The sequence below is a fragment of the Oncorhynchus tshawytscha genome, linkage group LG26 (genome assembly GCF_018296145.1).
Source record: "Oncorhynchus tshawytscha isolate Ot180627B linkage group LG26, Otsh_v2.0, whole genome shotgun sequence".
NCBI classification, from domain to species: Eukaryota; Metazoa; Chordata; class Actinopteri; order Salmoniformes; family Salmonidae; genus Oncorhynchus; species Oncorhynchus tshawytscha.
In genome coordinates, this window is record NC_056454.1 from 18,898,942 (window position 1) to 18,915,713 (window position 16,772).

At 40.3% G+C, this 16,772-nt stretch overlaps 2 protein-coding genes across 7 annotated transcripts in view; one reads left to right on the plus strand and one right to left on the minus strand.

Annotated features, from left to right (window-relative positions):
- Nucleotides 1-13,845, plus strand: part of col5a2a (collagen, type V, alpha 2a) — a 58,680-nt gene extending 44,835 nt beyond the window's left edge. Inside the window, exons 16-53 of the mRNA XM_024389119.2 lie at nt 207-251; nt 334-387; nt 609-707; nt 792-836; nt 935-1,033; nt 1,345-1,398; nt 1,604-1,711; nt 1,962-2,015; nt 2,120-2,218; nt 2,301-2,354; nt 2,648-2,746; nt 2,865-2,918; nt 3,024-3,077; nt 3,253-3,306; nt 3,464-3,517; nt 3,663-3,707; nt 3,819-3,917; nt 4,036-4,143; nt 4,414-4,467; nt 4,912-4,965; nt 5,054-5,107; nt 5,222-5,275; nt 5,692-5,799; nt 5,895-5,948; nt 6,092-6,145; nt 6,347-6,508; nt 6,832-6,939; nt 7,061-7,168; nt 8,082-8,135; nt 8,273-8,380; nt 8,630-8,683; nt 8,989-9,096; nt 9,349-9,402; nt 9,501-9,608; nt 9,778-10,078; nt 10,319-10,500; nt 10,921-11,163; nt 12,160-13,845. Of these exons, the coding sequence (XP_024244887.1) occupies nt 207-251; nt 334-387; nt 609-707; nt 792-836; nt 935-1,033; nt 1,345-1,398; nt 1,604-1,711; nt 1,962-2,015; nt 2,120-2,218; nt 2,301-2,354; nt 2,648-2,746; nt 2,865-2,918; nt 3,024-3,077; nt 3,253-3,306; nt 3,464-3,517; nt 3,663-3,707; nt 3,819-3,917; nt 4,036-4,143; nt 4,414-4,467; nt 4,912-4,965; nt 5,054-5,107; nt 5,222-5,275; nt 5,692-5,799; nt 5,895-5,948; nt 6,092-6,145; nt 6,347-6,508; nt 6,832-6,939; nt 7,061-7,168; nt 8,082-8,135; nt 8,273-8,380; nt 8,630-8,683; nt 8,989-9,096; nt 9,349-9,402; nt 9,501-9,608; nt 9,778-10,078; nt 10,319-10,500; nt 10,921-11,163; nt 12,160-12,306 (3,447 nt within the window). The 3' untranslated portion in view covers nt 12,307-13,845. The remainder of the gene's footprint in view (nt 1-206; nt 252-333; nt 388-608; nt 708-791; nt 837-934; nt 1,034-1,344; nt 1,399-1,603; nt 1,712-1,961; nt 2,016-2,119; nt 2,219-2,300; nt 2,355-2,647; nt 2,747-2,864; nt 2,919-3,023; nt 3,078-3,252; nt 3,307-3,463; nt 3,518-3,662; nt 3,708-3,818; nt 3,918-4,035; nt 4,144-4,413; nt 4,468-4,911; nt 4,966-5,053; nt 5,108-5,221; nt 5,276-5,691; nt 5,800-5,894; nt 5,949-6,091; nt 6,146-6,346; nt 6,509-6,831; nt 6,940-7,060; nt 7,169-8,081; nt 8,136-8,272; nt 8,381-8,629; nt 8,684-8,988; nt 9,097-9,348; nt 9,403-9,500; nt 9,609-9,777; nt 10,079-10,318; nt 10,501-10,920; nt 11,164-12,159) is intronic.
- Nucleotides 13,846-14,730: 885 nt separating this feature from the next.
- Nucleotides 14,731-16,772, minus strand: part of LOC112225304 (PTB domain-containing engulfment adapter protein 1) — a 144,487-nt gene continuing 142,445 nt past the window's right edge. For 5 of the 6 annotated variants that reach the window (XM_042306536.1, XM_042306538.1, XM_042306537.1 and 2 more), the window contains one exon: nt 14,731-15,545. In XM_042306536.1, the coding sequence (XP_042162470.1) occupies nt 15,474-15,545 (72 nt within the window). In that variant the 3' untranslated portion in view covers nt 14,731-15,473. The other variant, XM_042306535.1, reaches the window with a different exon arrangement.

Here is a 16,772-nt window from a genome sequence, read left to right on the forward strand (position 1 = left end):
AGAGTATAAATGTAATGACTCCAGATAACAAGATATTGTTACATCCACTCACACCATTGCAAGTTCTCAATTATTTTTTCAAATCTATTCGATGTATTTGACAAGTGTACATGATACAAATTTCCGATGCATGTCTTTACAAGAATTGTGATTGTAGATTGTATTATGTGTGAATCCAATTTTTTATTTTATTTTTTGGATTGTAGGGAATGAAAGGTCCTCCTGGGAACATTGGTAAATCTGGTCCGATGGTAAGTTGGCCTGCAGTTGCTACTAATATAATGCAGCATTTGAGCTATTCGTTAATTCAATTTTCTGGTATTATACTTGCAGGGTCCATTAGGTATCAATGGTCCCCCAGGTTATCCAGGAATTCCAGGAATGAAGGCAAGTACTGTAGACTATCAAGTAGAACATGAAGTATTCAATACATGTTCAAATCAATGTGATTTAAATAGTAACTTCGGAGGCTGTATATGTAGCAGTGTATGCAATATGTTGTAAATGTAACCTGATAACATACAGTATATAGCTAACTAATAAGGTAATGTAGGACTACTGTATGTACATAAAATGGACTCATGAGGATTTCTGTTTCTATTCTCCAGGGCCAACCTGGTGCCACAGGAGTGCGGGGGCCCGAGGGGCAACAGGGTCAGAGAGGCGAGACAGGACACCAAGGCAGGGCAGGATCTACTGGCCAACAAGTAAGGGTCCTATTTATAACACCTACTCTCTTTGTTAAACATCATTGTGCTGTACTTTTAACATGATATATTTGCTATATTTAGGGTCCTTCAGGAACAGACGGGGGGCCAGGTACTAAGGGTCCAGTGGTACGTATATTATAACATAATTGTATTATCACATAGCATACCTAGATTCATACGATCAAGATTGATGTCTATTGAGAGATATTCTTGTTGTTTTGTAGGGTACTATGGGTGTGCAGGGTCCCGGGGGTCACCTCGGCCCCCATGGTCCACCCGGACCTCAGGGAAGCACTGGACAGCCTGGGATCAAAGGTCAACTGGTAATGTGGCATCCGTTTACTTTGGATAGAAGTAATTTTCTACTCATGGGAGGTCCATTCATTCATGTACCATATAGATGTATACATACACTGTCAATGTTATGACATGCATGCATGACTTTACCAAAGTACAGATAATATGGCCCAGATCACCTAACTAATGTACCATTACTATAGAACAGTTGTTTGACTGATTGACAAGATGGTAATATTGATTTTCATTTTATTATACATTATACACTATCTCAGGTGCAGAAAAAAAATGTTACTATAGTGATACAGTATATTTATGGCTCTCGTCTTTTTTTCAGGGAGATGTTGGTATACCTGGGTACAAAGGAGAGGCAGGACCCAAAGGAGAACCTGTAAGCCCAAATAATATGTGACCATTCACAGAGAATATGTACAATATTAATACTATTATGTACAGTACGTGTTATATTGTACAATACTTGGATGTCTACACGCTCATTATTTCCGATTGAATGAAATTCAGACACTGTCATAATTGGAGCAAAGTGTATTGAGATGGTTAAACAAATGTTAAATATAGTTTGTTTTGATTCATAGGGTCCCCCTGGTTCCCAAGGAGTAATCGGGCCGCAGGGAGAGGAGGGAAAGAGAGGAACTCGGGGTGACTCTGGCTCACTAGGACCACCCGGTCCTGTTGGTGAGAGGGTGAGTCTACCGTTGGCCTCTATTACTGAACACTTCTAGATGATTAGGATTTAGGTCAGTGACTGTAACTTAAGACTCCTCAGGATGGATTTCAGTCGTCCATCTCAAATTTATCCCACTTCATAATCCAATTGATTTAGCTGACATTGATATCCTCAAACCTGTGCAGAAAATATATTGTGTCATAGATGTAATCTTGGTGTATCGTATGTGTCTTCATTTCATATATGGATGGGCATTTGTATTGCAGGGGTCTCCTGGTAACAGAGGTTTCCCTGGTGCTGATGGATTACCTGGGCCTAAGGTACAGACAGAGATCTATTACAGCTACATCGGTGGACATTAAACTGGATTCTTAGGACAGGAGCCCCAGCCCGAACCTAATTCACTAATATGTTTCTCCTGAAGGGTGCTCAAGGAGATCGTGGACCTTCTGGCATATCTGGGCCTAAAGGTTCCGGAGGGGATCCCGGGCGCACTGGCGAACCTGGCCTCCCAGGCGCACGGGTAATGTGAAGATATCATGAATAGCTTTCCAAGATTGTTGTCTTTGTTTCTGAGGCTCATAATTTTGTCTGTTGTTTTGTAGGGTCTGACTGGCACTCCAGGAGTCCAGGGAGCAGAGGGCAAACCCGGACCACTGGTAAGGTTGACAAAAGAGTGTTTACACACATCCAATTTAGGTCAGCGCTGAACAAAAAAGAACAACTGTAGAGAAAAAGGTAATGCACTCAGTGATTGCCACCTCTCCAGCAAGTGTTCTTAAAAATTCATGCTTTCAGTGATACACAAACAAGGCTTAGACCGACAGGCTATTTGTCAGGTGATCAATGACCGGAGAATACCTCTTTTCGAGGTTTGACCATTAGTATCAGTAGTCATAACACTGAATGAACAGCCAGAGGTAAGAGTTGTTTTCGTGCCCTCTGTCTGAAGGGTCCAGCAGGAGAAGATGGCCGCCCAGGACCAGCAGGGTCGATTGGAACCAGAGGTCCTGCAGGAACCATGGGAACACCTGGACCAAAGGGCTTTAACGTAAGGAACCTTGGAAGTTCTAACATTCTCAAGATATCTTGCTATCAAACTTTTCCTTTTCTTTTTTTCCCTTTCTTTTTTGATTACTTGAATGACTTCTTGTCTTTTCAAATCATAGGGAGACCCAGGGAAGACAGGCGAACAAGGATCTCTGGGAGTGGCAGGACAAAGAGTGAGTACGGATGTCAATGAGCACTAAATGACCTCTGACCTCATACGTGTTTATGGGGAAAATTGTGTTCATGAGGACGTTTACTAATGATGACTTCCTTTCTAGGGTCCTCCTGGGAAAGAGGGGGAAGTTGGCCCTGCCGGTCCCGCTGGCCCTTCGGTAAGTCAACTGTTTTTCTCTGATTGTCGTTATGACTGATATCTCGTACTAAACATTTTGGTACAGCATTTTCCTATCAGTCAATATTATGCAACGCCACTGCACATCTGATTTGTAAAGTATACTCTCTCATAACATACTCTTCAACAAATGTTGATTCTCTCTTTGACTGAAGGGCGTTGCAGGTGAAAGAGGAGAACAGGGACCACCTGGAGTGAATGGTTTCCAGGTAGGTTATTCTGGATTTTGTCATAGATGCATGGATGATGTTCACAAGCAGCAGTTGATCACTGAAAGTGGCAACAAAGATTGTAACTCATAAGGGATGATTGAATCAACTGGGCACTGTTGTCGTCATCTAAAGTTTATATGCTTTTGTGTATTAGGGATTACCTGGACCCCCAGGCCCTCCTGGAGAGTCAGGAAAACCAGGTGATCTGGTGAGTTTCATGAACACTTGCATTGTTTGAATTAGCTGAAGTATATATCTAATGAGATAAATACTGTAGATCCTCTATTTCATGGGATGCAATACTCATTTGTGACATCATGACGATGGAGTATGAATTTCTTTATCTTGTTTAGGGTATCCCTGGAGAAGGAGGTGCTGTTGGCCAGATTGGACCAAGGGTACATTGATCATTTTACTAATATCAATATATATTGGAATATATTGCACATATGTACAATGTAGTATTGTAGTAGACACAGCATGACTGACAGACATTTTGTGCCTAACAGGGAGAGCGTGGAATCCCAGGGGAGAGAGGAGAACTCGGACCTCTCGGTTTGGCTGGAGCCAAGGGAATCCCCGGAGCACCAGGACCCGATGGACCAAAGGTATTTGTTGTCCATGTATAGAGATATAGTAATATGGAGCCACTATGGAGGGTTATGTGTATTGGATTTTTTAGTCTGAAAATATGAATATGAACCCATTGCTTTTTTTCCTCCAAAGGGTAGTCCTGGGCCCACTGGTAGTCTTGGTGACCTAGGCCCTCCTGGTCTTCAGGGGATGCCTGGTGAGCGAGGGATCTCTGGTTCTCCTGGGCCTAAAGGCGACAGAGTAAGTATTCACACACTGCATCATCAGCTTCTCATCCTATCATATCCATGGGAGATGATGTATATCTATCTCAGTGTCTTTGTTTCCATCTTGCTGTATTTGTATGATTGTTTTCTACAGTTTCTTTTGTGTGGACCCCAAGAAGTAGCTATTGTTAAAATAACAAGTAGCTAATGGGGGTTGAAGTAAACAATTGCACATATATATATGAGAACACAATAAATAATATTAACTGTCGGATTTTGACACGTGACTTTCTCCATCATTTAGGGGTCTGGTGGAGAGAAGGGATCAGAAGGTACACCTGGAAATGATGGCGCAAGAGTGAGTCAAATATACACGTGACTTCTTTCACTTCAATGTAACACTAACACACATTTTGTAATTTCTTATTCTGGTTTCTTATTCTGGCCTAAGACAAATAGTTTTGTGTCTTGATCATGTGAAGACAGAAAGCAGATTTGTCTCGTTTGAAAAGTGCTTGCCCCAGGTTCTCACCAAGCTTGTGCATACAGATCAAGCACTGCTGGCATGCAGTGATTATGTCGGAACAGGATAAGTTATCTGTACTTAAGGGTTGTAAAAAAATAAATAAAAAAGAAGACACTTCTTGGATGAGTTATTCTACAGGGGAGTGTTACAGTAAAAGTCCGTTTGGAAACATGTTGCTGCATATTCTGTCAGAGAAACAATTGTCTGCTCAATTCATTGCACGAGTCAAAAATGGTATGGATGTATTTCCCCTAAAAATACGTTTTCTCACCTCAGGGTCTTCCTGGTCCTCTCGGCCCACCCGGACCCAATGGACCTAGCGGTGAAAAGGTAAAGACATAGTTTGCCAAAAGCTATAAATGATTAGTTAGTTCATTTTTTGTTGTTACAGTAGAACTAAAACTTGTTGTAATTGCAGGGAGAAGCTGGACCTAAAGGTCCTCCCGGGCCTCATGGATCAAGAGCTATGCCTGTGAGTGGACAACTGGACATTGAGTATTAAAGCATACAATGACACATTTACCTTGAAACGATAATATCAGGTATTATGGCATTGTAATGCTCTATTTATATTCTGTTCCACCAGGGACCCCGTGGTGAACCTGGTCCTATTGGTCCCGTTGGGTTTGGTGGACCACCCGTAAGTCATTATTTTCTGTAACCCATGCCTATGAGACGACAAATGGAGTCATAGTGATCATAACAATTCATGTCATGCAGATGTAGGATATTAATTTGAGCACCCTGTTGCAGGAGAACCTTCCTGCGATAAATGTATCAACCCCTACAAAAATGAATTATAATACATATAATTATTCACATTTCCTGTTGCTGCAGGATTATTTTCCTGCTGTAGAAAAGTGGCTCAAATTAAGATCCTACATCTGTACTGCATTCAATATACTGTATCATGTTATAATAATCATTTGTAAAATTTCTATAATGCTTTTCATAATCTCATATTCTTAGACCCCCTTTTGTGCTTTCTAGTAAGAAAAGTAGTGAATTTGGGCTGTTGCCAGCTCTCAGGCTTCATGTGTTATTGTCCTTATAAAGGGACCCGATGGTCAACCAGGAGTCAAGGGGGAGCCTGGAGAGCCTGGTCAGAAGGGTGATGCTGGTTCTCCAGGGCCTCAGGGCTTGGCTGGATCCCATGGACCTCCTGTGAGTTAACACGCTACATTATCTTGTGCTACATTATCAGACAACAGACTAAACAGGAGGAACTATCTCATTCAGCAATCTTCATCTCTCCGCAGGGTATTGTCGGTGTGGCTGGACTGAAGGGTGGAAGAGGAACCCAGGGTGCACCTGTAAGTTCATGTTATGAATTATGACTAAAGCCTCTTGGGACTGTGACAGGATTGTGCCCAGGTATTGACACATGTGGTACAGATAGTATATAACCATGTAATAAATAGTAACCATGTAGATCTTCTCATCTTTTCACTCTTAGGGCCCCACTGGTTTCCCTGGATCTGCAGGCAGGGTTGGACCACCAGGCTCAACTGTAAGTCATCATCAAACCACTATTGGTTCTATTGGTTAATGTATCAATTTGAAGTAGCCACCCGCTATCATTTCAATATGCCACTCGCTATTGAATACAAAAATTATAACCACTGATCACCCATTACTTACACACTTCACATTGTTCTCAGAGATAAAGAACAACAACAACAGTAACAAAACAACATTCTCTTTGTAACAGGGTCCAGTTGGAGAGGCTGGACCCCTTGGTTCCCCTGGGAAAGAGGGTCCTCCTGGCCTTCGTGGAGAGAATGGATCCCCTGGAAGACAAGGAGAAAGAGGCCCCCCAGGACCAGCCGGGGGCTCAGGAGACAAAGGAGACTCTGGGGAAGACGGACCCACGGTAAACTATTACGGTTTGCTGAATAACAATGTTTCTCAATCCGTTCCTGGGAGAATCGCAAGGGCTGCACATCACCAAGTCCTTGATAAGTTGAATCGGATGTGTTCATGTCAGGTTAGAACATAAAAGTACACCTCAGGAATTGTTTGTGCAGAAACACATTGCTGTATAATAGTTTATCTAAAAACCTAAACAAAAATATCAGGAATCATCCAATTCATGAACAGAACTGAATTTGGAGTTTGAGTCTTGTTGAATTGGATTGACCACAACCCTGTTACATGGCAATATCTAGATAATATCAACTGGATTTGTTTCCACAGGGTCCTGATGGACCTCCAGGTCCAGCCGGAACAACAGGACAGAGAGGCATTGTGGGTCTTCCTGGTCAGAGGGGAGAGCGTGGAATGCTGGGACTTCCAGGACCAGCAGTATGTTCTGATTTCTACACATTTGTTTGAATCCCACTAATGTGTCTGCAATCTGAGCTGCTTCCACATTGCATGTTACACAGTGCTCATCATGATTCCATTGTCCCTGTGGTGTTTGTAGGGTCCTCCAGGAAAACAGGGGACTGCAGGACCTGGGGGAGACAAAGGCCCCACTGGCCCGGTCGGTTCTCCTGGTGCCAACGGACCTCGTGGTGATCCTGGTCCCAATGTAAGTTCCCCCTTACATTTTTTTTTCGCCAAAACTTTTCACTTCACTATTTGTCCTCTTGTTGCTAGCAGTAAGAGAGTTTTTACCATGGCATTGTCGAATACTAGTTTCTGATTGGCTAAAAGGGAATTCTAGAGAGTGAATTATTTAAGCAATAAGGCACAAGGGGGTGTGGTATATGGCCAATATACCACGGCTAAGGGCTGTTCTTATGCACGACACAACGCGGAGTATACCACAAACCCCTGAGGCCATATACCACAAACGCCTGAGGTGCCTTATTGCTATTATAAACTGGTTACCAACGTAATTAGAGCAGTAAAAATAAATGTTTCGTCATACGCGTGGTATATGGTGTGATATACCATGGCTGTCTGCCAATCAGCATTCAGGGCTCGAACCACCCAGTTCATAATTCCCTATAACGCACGGTATATCAGCACGGTAGAATTCAATGGCTATAGTTCATTCTTACATTTTCTATTTGAGCTACTTTTGAAAACAAAAGTCGAATTGAAAACATTATTGGCATTGTTGAATTCGATTTTCATCATAGCATGCAAGGACTGATGGTTTAGTTAGCTAAACTAGCAAGTATGTTTGTTTGGTTACCAAGGCAACCACTGTAGAAAAATATAGTACATTTGCTAGCTGCTTTAGTGGATGTTCACATTTCTAGATGAAAATGAACATATTTCTAGGGGCAAATATGTTAAATTATTGCCATGGTATAAAAGGGATAATCAAAACGATGCAACTCCATGGAAGGTTGTTCCAGTCCGCCAGCGCGCCATGGAACACACCTTCTACGTCATTCATTATTTTCCATAGAACGCATAGCCCCTCCTTGATTATCCCTCACATATTTCGTACAGGTTACAGTAGTTATTCACAATACGTTGTTTTCCTCCAGGGTCCTGCTGGATCTGATGGGCCGCCAGGCAAAGATGGAGTCATTGGTCAAAGGGTAGGTGCAACACTGTGTCCAGAATGTCTCATATTGTTTATTGTGCTTGACCAACCGTATTGAAACAGCAAGACAAATGCCTTACAACCTTCTGTAGCATATACATTTTATGGTTCTGATTTCGATGATTTCAACAGGGAGATCGAGGGGACCATGGTCCAGAGGGTCTGGTTGGGACCCCAGGACAACCAGGAACTCCAGGTCCAGTCGGTGCCACCGGTGGTTCTGGAAAGAGAGGAGACGCTGTACGTAATATGCCCGTTTCATTTATGTAAGGAATTTCCTTGTCAATACATGAGAATCCCAAGATTAGATAAGATGGGAAAAGAAAAGGGTCCTGACAATGTGTACATGTTCCTTATATACAGGCATAAGGCTGTCATTGTAAATAAGAATTTGTTCTTAACTGGCTTGACTAGTTAAATAAAGGTTAAATAAACATTTTAAAAAATATATATCTAATTAACTCATGTTGGTATCCTATTCGTACACAGGGTTCCAGAGGACCAAACGGTCCACCCGGTTCAGCAGGAAAGAGAGGGTTAACGGTAAGACCATCATAAACATATACATAAATAAAGGTTAACATTTCATTTTACTTTAATGCCTAAACCACCAAAAAATGTTTTTTTATGTTCAAACATATTCAATATCCAATAGAAATGAGCCGTCACAGAAATGATAACACAGCACGCTGTGGTTTTGACTACTAAAGCATTAGGCTTGACTCGTGTGAGAACTGCCCATTTGCATATTTGTATGGTGACATGTAACCACAAACAGAAATGAGCTTTCTCGTTTTTCATTGGACGTCCCATAAAATGTGATTGCATGGTGTCTTTCGAAACAACAGGGACCACAAGGACCAAGGGGTGATAAGGGTGACCTCGGAGACCATGGAGATAGAGGACAGAAAGGACACAGAGGTTTCACCGGTTTGCAGGGTCTACCTGGACCACCTGTATGTCAAATTTTACTTATATAAATACTATAAATAAATACTGATCTTTAATTGAGTAGAACTTATATACAGTGAGTGTACAAAACATTAAGGACTAATATCGAGTTGCACAATAGCTTTCACCTGGATTCACCTGGTCAGTCTATGTCATGGAAAGAGCTGGTGTCCTTAATGTTTTGAACAATGAGTGTATGTGTACCCTTTTAAGTTGATATCAATCTCAATATTCATTATTTACTCATTTATTTTTAGGGTACAACAGGAGAGCAGGGGGCATCAGGAATCATCGGACCAAGCGGTCAAAGAGTAGGTATCATATCAGACTGTTAAATTATGGTCCATGTTGTCAACCATAATGTATTTGTTTCATTATAATGGATCTTTATCATGGTATGATATAATAGGGACCCCCTGGACCAGTTGGACCACCAGGAAAAGAAGGGTACATCGGACAACCTGGACCAATGGGACCTCCTGGAACCCGTGGAATTAGTGGCGAAATCGGACCTGAGGCATGTAAATTTCCACTTCAAAATCATTTCACCTACATGGACAACTGATATGGACATTTCCTGGGAAGTCAGTGCAAACGTCATTAACATTTGGCACATAATGTCAAAACACTTCATTTCTTCACACCTTGTAATTACTCTCTATTTACCATAACTCTTTGGTTTGCAGGGACCTCCCGGAGAGCCTGGTCCCAATGGTCCTCCCGGGCCTCCCGGACCCCCCACAGCTGCCATGGATGACCTATTTGGCGGCATGCACGACTATGATGCTGGCCCCCCTCCTCCAGAGTTCAATGATGATGAGGCTCTGCCCAACAGCAATGCCACTCAGCAGCTAGATCCAGGTGTTCAGGCCACTCTGAAGGCCCTCAGCAGCCAGATCGACAGCATGAAAAGCCCAGACGGCAGCAGGAAGCACCCGGCTAGGACCTGTGAGGACTTGAAGCAGTGCTACCCACTGAAGAAGAGCGGTGAGTTGTTGTTTCCATGAGGCAAAGGGAAGTCCATCAATGAGGTGGTTTTTTTGGTAGTTTTTCAGTATTCAGACCATGTCTTATCATGCAGCCATTGCTTCATGTGATGTGGGGTGGTGTGTATTTTGGCAAAACTTATACCCCTAAGGATGCCTAAATCACATTAGAAACATCTCTTTGGTAAAAGAAGTCAATAGACCAGGGCAGATGGGACAATATTCTCTTTCTCTATTCCAGGTGAATACTGGGTCGATCCAAACCAAGGAAGCTCAGAGGATGCTATCAAAGTAGATTGTAATATGGAGACGGGAGAGACTTGCATCTCAGCCAACCCCGCCAGCATACCTAAGAAAGTATGGTGGAGCACCTCAAGGAAGAAGCCTGTGTGGTTTGGAGCTGATATCAATAGAGGAACACAAGTAAGACCATTTTTCACCACAATAATAATTTATTACTGTGATTAGCGTTCTAATTAGAAAGGAAACTGCTCTGGGACCTGTTGGATCACAGGGTATTCAAAATGTTCCCCTTCAGTGGTTTAATTTCGGAAGTCTGCGGGAATTCTGCTTCCATGCATTCCACCAAAATGATGGGATAAAAGTATTTGATATGGTAGTGCAGTATTGCTGAGGAAAAATACTTTCTTTGTAAAGCAAGTCTGAAGACTAAATCTAGCATTGGACACACATTTGACAATCACAGATAATATTTGCTATGTGACACATGTACATAACTACGACATGACCGATAACTGCTGATTACATCATATTGAAATGTATCTGAAAAGTGAGTTCATCATTTGCCGCTGTTTTTTGTTTTCTCTTTTTGTGTATTTGCAGTTCACCTATGGTAACAAAGATCAACCTGCCAACTCGGTCACCGTCCAGATGACATTCATCCGTCTGCTCTCCAAAGAGGCTTCTCAGACCATCACCTACCACTGCAAGAACACAGTGGGCTACAAAGATGAGGCGACTGGGAACCTAAAGAAAGCAGTCATCCTCAAGGGGTCGAATGACCTGGAGCTCAAGGCAGAGGGAAACAACCGCTTCAGATACACCGTGGTGGAGGACAGTTGTGGAGTGAGTATTTTCTATGGGTGTTTTGTGGCAGTTTAAGTTTGTTTCCTGAAACATTTCAATCTTTACTTACAAAAAAAAAAAACATGTCAAATTTGCAGTTTCACATGTGTAATTGTATTTCCACATGTGAAATGGCTGCTTTCACATGTTGAGCTTAAATTTAGCATGTGAAACCATATTTTCACATGTATTAAAATTAGAGTTCACATGTTAACACAACCTGTTCATATGTGAAGAGAATAACATGCTTTCACCTCACACGTAAATTGTAGTTTTACATTTGAAATTTGCGGCTTCACATGTGAAAAACTTTCACGTGGAAATCGGATATGCAGTAGTACATGTGAAAAACATTCACATTCACATGAAAATCTAACTGCATTTTCACATTTTAAAAAACATGTGAAAGTGTGATTTGCACATGTGAAAATCTTCCACGTGATTGTTTTTCACATGTGAACTTGCAATTCCACATGTGAATGTACTTTTTTTTCAGTTGTAAGATGTAAGAAAATTCCACATCTAAAAATCTTACTTTAACATGTGGAATTACAGATTCACATGTGGGGTTGAAATAATGTTATTCTTCTCACATGTGAAAAGATGGTGTTAACATGTTGCAGTAGCAATGATTCCACTGTTGGAATTAGGGTGACCACATCTATAAAGGCTAAATGCGGGCCAGGGGAATGATTTGGCAAAGTAAACGTAAACAATCCCTGTATAGCCTAAAAACACGGTTAAAACTATCATTTCAATTTGATGGATGGTCAGTCCTTGCATCCATAGCATAGTCTAAAAAATGATTCATATGCGGGGGAGTTTCCACATGAGGGAAAAAACATACGTGTGAAACTTCACACATCTGTGGTAGTCTGAAAACCAAGTTTTTTCACGTGATTTGTTCATATTTGTTTGGTAAGGTTGGGTCCTCACTGGAAACACTGACTTCCTGAGATCTTAAAATGAACCTTTGTAATTTCTCTCTCTTTAAAGCAATCCAATGGCAAATGGGGCAAGACAGTGTTTGAGTACAGGACACAGAAAACAGCCAGACTACCAATCATGGATATGGCCCCTGTGGACATCGGTGGTTCGAATCAGGAGTTTGGTATCGATATTGGGCCGGTTTGCTTCCTATAAAAGCCAACAACAACAGGGATGCATGGAAGAGAATCCAGAGACTCTTGAACTGACAGCTGACACGATCAGCCATGTACATACAAGTGCTGGTGGACTATTCTCGCCCCGTAGCAAGATATTTATTGTGCCTTTCCAACCTTTACCCATCGTAGTCTATATTTTTTTTCCGCCCCGTGTACGTTAGATGAATGTTTGGGAGAAATAAAGAGCAAGCAAGCAACATTTAGAAACGTTGCTTGCACTTGAGAAATATAGTATGAGCATGTTTCATCTGTAATTACTTTTATTTCATGCCAAAGATACAAAGATCCAGTGCATTGACGCAATATTAGGTTTTATGGAACGAAGATAAAAAGCTGCCAAAAGTCCTTGACAAATATGAATGCTTTACCAAAAATGTAGTCATTAACTGCTGTTCATAAGATGAGAGCTTCATTCTGTAAGAATATAACTACAATGGTTAATTCCACCTCTTAGATTTCCTAACCTCTTGTGTTACATAATTCGTTTTTTAAAAATGTATGAAGTGTTTTCAATGTCAAATGAACATTTATGGTGCTATTGAGGAAATTAATTCAGCTAAAATGCTTTCATTGGCACACATTGTTGTTTTTTCTTTCCAGAACAGAAAGAGTTTAATACAACTGATGTCTGCATCCAAGTTATCAACTCTGTACTGACTCCATTGAATACAAATTAAAGATCGAACCAGACGGTCGATTCCTCAGTGTTAGCTACCTCGTCGCCACAAACTGGGATGCCACAGGTTTGGTGCTGTCTGTAAGTGTTGACCATGTGCTCCTCTCCCAGCTACGGTACAGGATAGGGTTTGCGGCTAAAAATAAAGATGGAGAGGTGGAATCGGTGTCTCCTGAAAAGTGTGGTGATTGTGAAAGAAAAATTTCCTTTAAAAAAAAATGAATGTGGTCATTTTAAAACTGAGTGTGTTATATTTTAAATTCATGATCATTTTAACACTACAAGTGCGTAATGACTTTTTTCTGCATGTTGCCCTTTAAGCCACTTTCTCTTAGTTTTATTTTATAGCAGCTTTTGAGACATTCAATAAGATGAAAAGCCTATTTGCTTCGTGTATTTTTGCTGTGCAACAAATTAAACAAAAAGCTTGTCCATCCCCAAAGCTCTTTTCTTGTCACATTAATTAGCTACGGTTCTACTTTTTTTAGGTAAAGCTGTGCCGTTACTGCATTTACTAAGTCATTTGTTTGCACAGAGATAAATTAAATATTGCTGAAGGTAGAGTACACGTGGACTGAACATATTTTTAGCTTTGTAATTATAAATGTATTATGTCCATTGTCTTGTTGCTTCATGGCTCTTTTTAGTTGCATTTTTTCCCCTTAATCAACATTCTGATTTCTTTGTTTGAGGTAACTTACCATAATGATAGTATTTATTAAATATTTCAAAACTGTAAATATTCTGTTGGCTGATAGGTCCATCTCCGAGGCAGATCAATAAGATATTCTATCCTGGAATCAAGTCAGTTTCATCCACTGAAATAAATAATGAAATGATTTTGTCTGCTTGTTTTCATTTCAAAGTTGATTTGTTTATCAGTCATTCTTTAGTATTGAATGTTGCTGGAAGCTGGAACAATATCTCACCTTTGAAGCTTACAACTATAACAGTTTATACCTATATAATTCATTTTTTTCAGTAAGCACACAAAAAGGGCAAAGCTTACAAGGTAGGACCAATGGAAGTGTTCAAACCGCGAAACTATCCTTTGTCTTTCATGCTTCAGCAACTCTTCACCCCAAGCTCTTGGCACTTGATGGGGTACAGAAGCTTCAAATCAAGCTGGCATAATACAGTATGAAATACTTTATACATAATTAATAAGACTACCAGCAGAGGCAACTGTGTGACTGAGAGGCTGCCAAGAGTGAAGGAAAGAATGTCCTAGATGGATATGCTCATCGAGTCTTCTATGTATGTATACAAGCGACTCAAAAACAGTCTTACTTAACTGTCAGTGTGATGCCACCTAGCAAGAAAACAAATAGGCTTGTTTCCTCATGATGATGATTGATCCATCAGTAGAGATCCATGCTTGAAATACCCCCAGTACATATTCAGAATGCCCAACATGTTAACACTTTACATTCATTTGCACTTTTCTTATACTTTTTTAAAATTTGATTTAACCTTTATTTATACCTCTGTAGTAATACTGTAATTACACTAGTAACATTGTGATATGTTGTTACATCGCACTTTAGTAATATCATTACAAAGATACAATGTAACAAATTGAATGTAAAGTGTTACCCAACACACTTAATCCCCGCAGACTTTCACATATCAAATATATACATTTTTAAATGCATAACATTTTAAAGTTACAAAAAAACACGTTTAATCATTGTATAACATAAAAAAATGATTGAGTGTTGATAATTGATGCCGTAATGTTTTCTTTAATAACTGTAACAGCAAAGTCATATTGCATACAAAGTAAAATAACAAGTATATAGTACTGTATATGGACAGAGGTTTTCCAAAAGTGCTTTCTGGTGCAAGAGGATACTGACAGATATCATAAGAAAGTAAATAAACGGCAATACATACCTAAATGTTTAACAAGACAAGAAAACTATTAAATCCGATGTCCGGACAAAACTATCAGAATAAATGAGAATTACAGTTAACTAAAGATACATATGAGTAAAAAGAACATAGAAGATATGTCAAATGTAGGGCAAGCTGAGAGTTTGGTATATGAGTGTTAATAAAAGACTGACCACATTTACGTGTCTTGATGATCAGCAAGTCATGTCTGACAGACAAATAAGAATGTGCTAACAGCGTCGTTCTAAGTGGTGTATATTCAATAAAACTGATTCTACACATAAGAAAATTTGGCCACAGAGTGTACCATTGCACATACTATTTACACCCACCATTGCCTGTACAAGCAAGAGGTCTCAAAACTACTCCTTCCCATGTTGAGTTCTTACAAAAATAGTGCTTTCTATATCAGACTTGAATATACCTTTGATTATTCTAAAACCAAATTCAAATGCAAATACATATAAACCTCAAGATGAGAAGAACATTGACATCTTGAATTTTAGACCCAATTCTGCCACTTTTAATACAAATGATTTAACAGTATGTAAAAGCAACATGTCTACTTGGCATCAGCAGCGACTGTCTAGTGGGTCAGGAGAAAAGACAGTGCCCTCTAGGGTTAGTCCCATTTTGAACCCCTCCTGTAAAACAAAGGGGAGAATGGCTGTTAGAAAGAATCTATCCCATGTCAACCTGCTCTAAAGGAGGAAAGATAACAAACCGAGGCGGTCGATATAATCAATAACGACGTTTCTCAAAGTCAGCAAACTTGAGACAATGCAGAGTCTTGGGGAGCTGTATAACCAAGACTCTGTACATTAGAGTCATACTGGCCCCAAGTTTTTATTCTTGTTTGATCCAAAGTAGCATGCATCCAAAGTCTACAGAATAATGGTTAGGGGATATGAAATCTAGAACGCCCAAGTTCTTTTCAGAAGCAGTCCGCGAAATGACAAGTTCTGAGGAAGCTTTGGTCCAAATCCCTCTAAATAAATGTAGAAACATCATATATAAACCACAAAGTACACAAGAATCTGTATGACCTATGTATGTATAAAACAATAACAACAGGGCTTTGAATAAATCTGACCCTATGTTACCCTAGAATGTTCCAGAGACAACAAGTAACACAAATATGATGACGCGGATTGACAAGCAATTTCACATTTGCCACACATTTTCAGTTGCAAAATGATGGACAAAGATAATACTAGCTGCAGCCAAGTACACCCAACGCAGTATTAGATCAGATTCGTTATTTATTCATATTTTGTTATTGACACGAAAGATCAAATAAAAGAGAACTGACTGAGAAAAGTAAAACTTCCATAGCCAACCACTTTTAACACACATGCATCATCTTGATACAAGTTAACACAAGGTTAATGCTATTAATCACATTGTTTACGGGCAAATGTAACTTCAACCCCATACAAAAAGATGTGCCCGCATTATGAAAGGGTGACGTTTCAAAAAGCCTGCTGGGTGTACTTTACGGACGGACTGGACTGTATGCAGAGAGTATACAACAGAGTCAAACTGAACACATTCATTCACGATGACGTCACAGTCACAGTACCGGCAGCCACAAGAAGGGCTCTTATGGGTCAAAATAGTGTAAAGGTACAAACCATCTCTGACGCTGCAGCAAAAGGAGGCAAGAAATATATGGAAACAGATAGTTAAGACAGAAAAAGGCAGGAAGGAGAAGAAAGAAGAGGCTTAGCAGCATGCTAGCAAACTATTGCCTCCTACTGGAAGTACAGTAGCATCCCATGAACTTCCGAACGAGTTAAATCATGCAGAAAGGTTATTGTAAAGGTTTGCAGATAGCAATTTGCATTTGGATGCTAGGTTCCCAAAGTGCA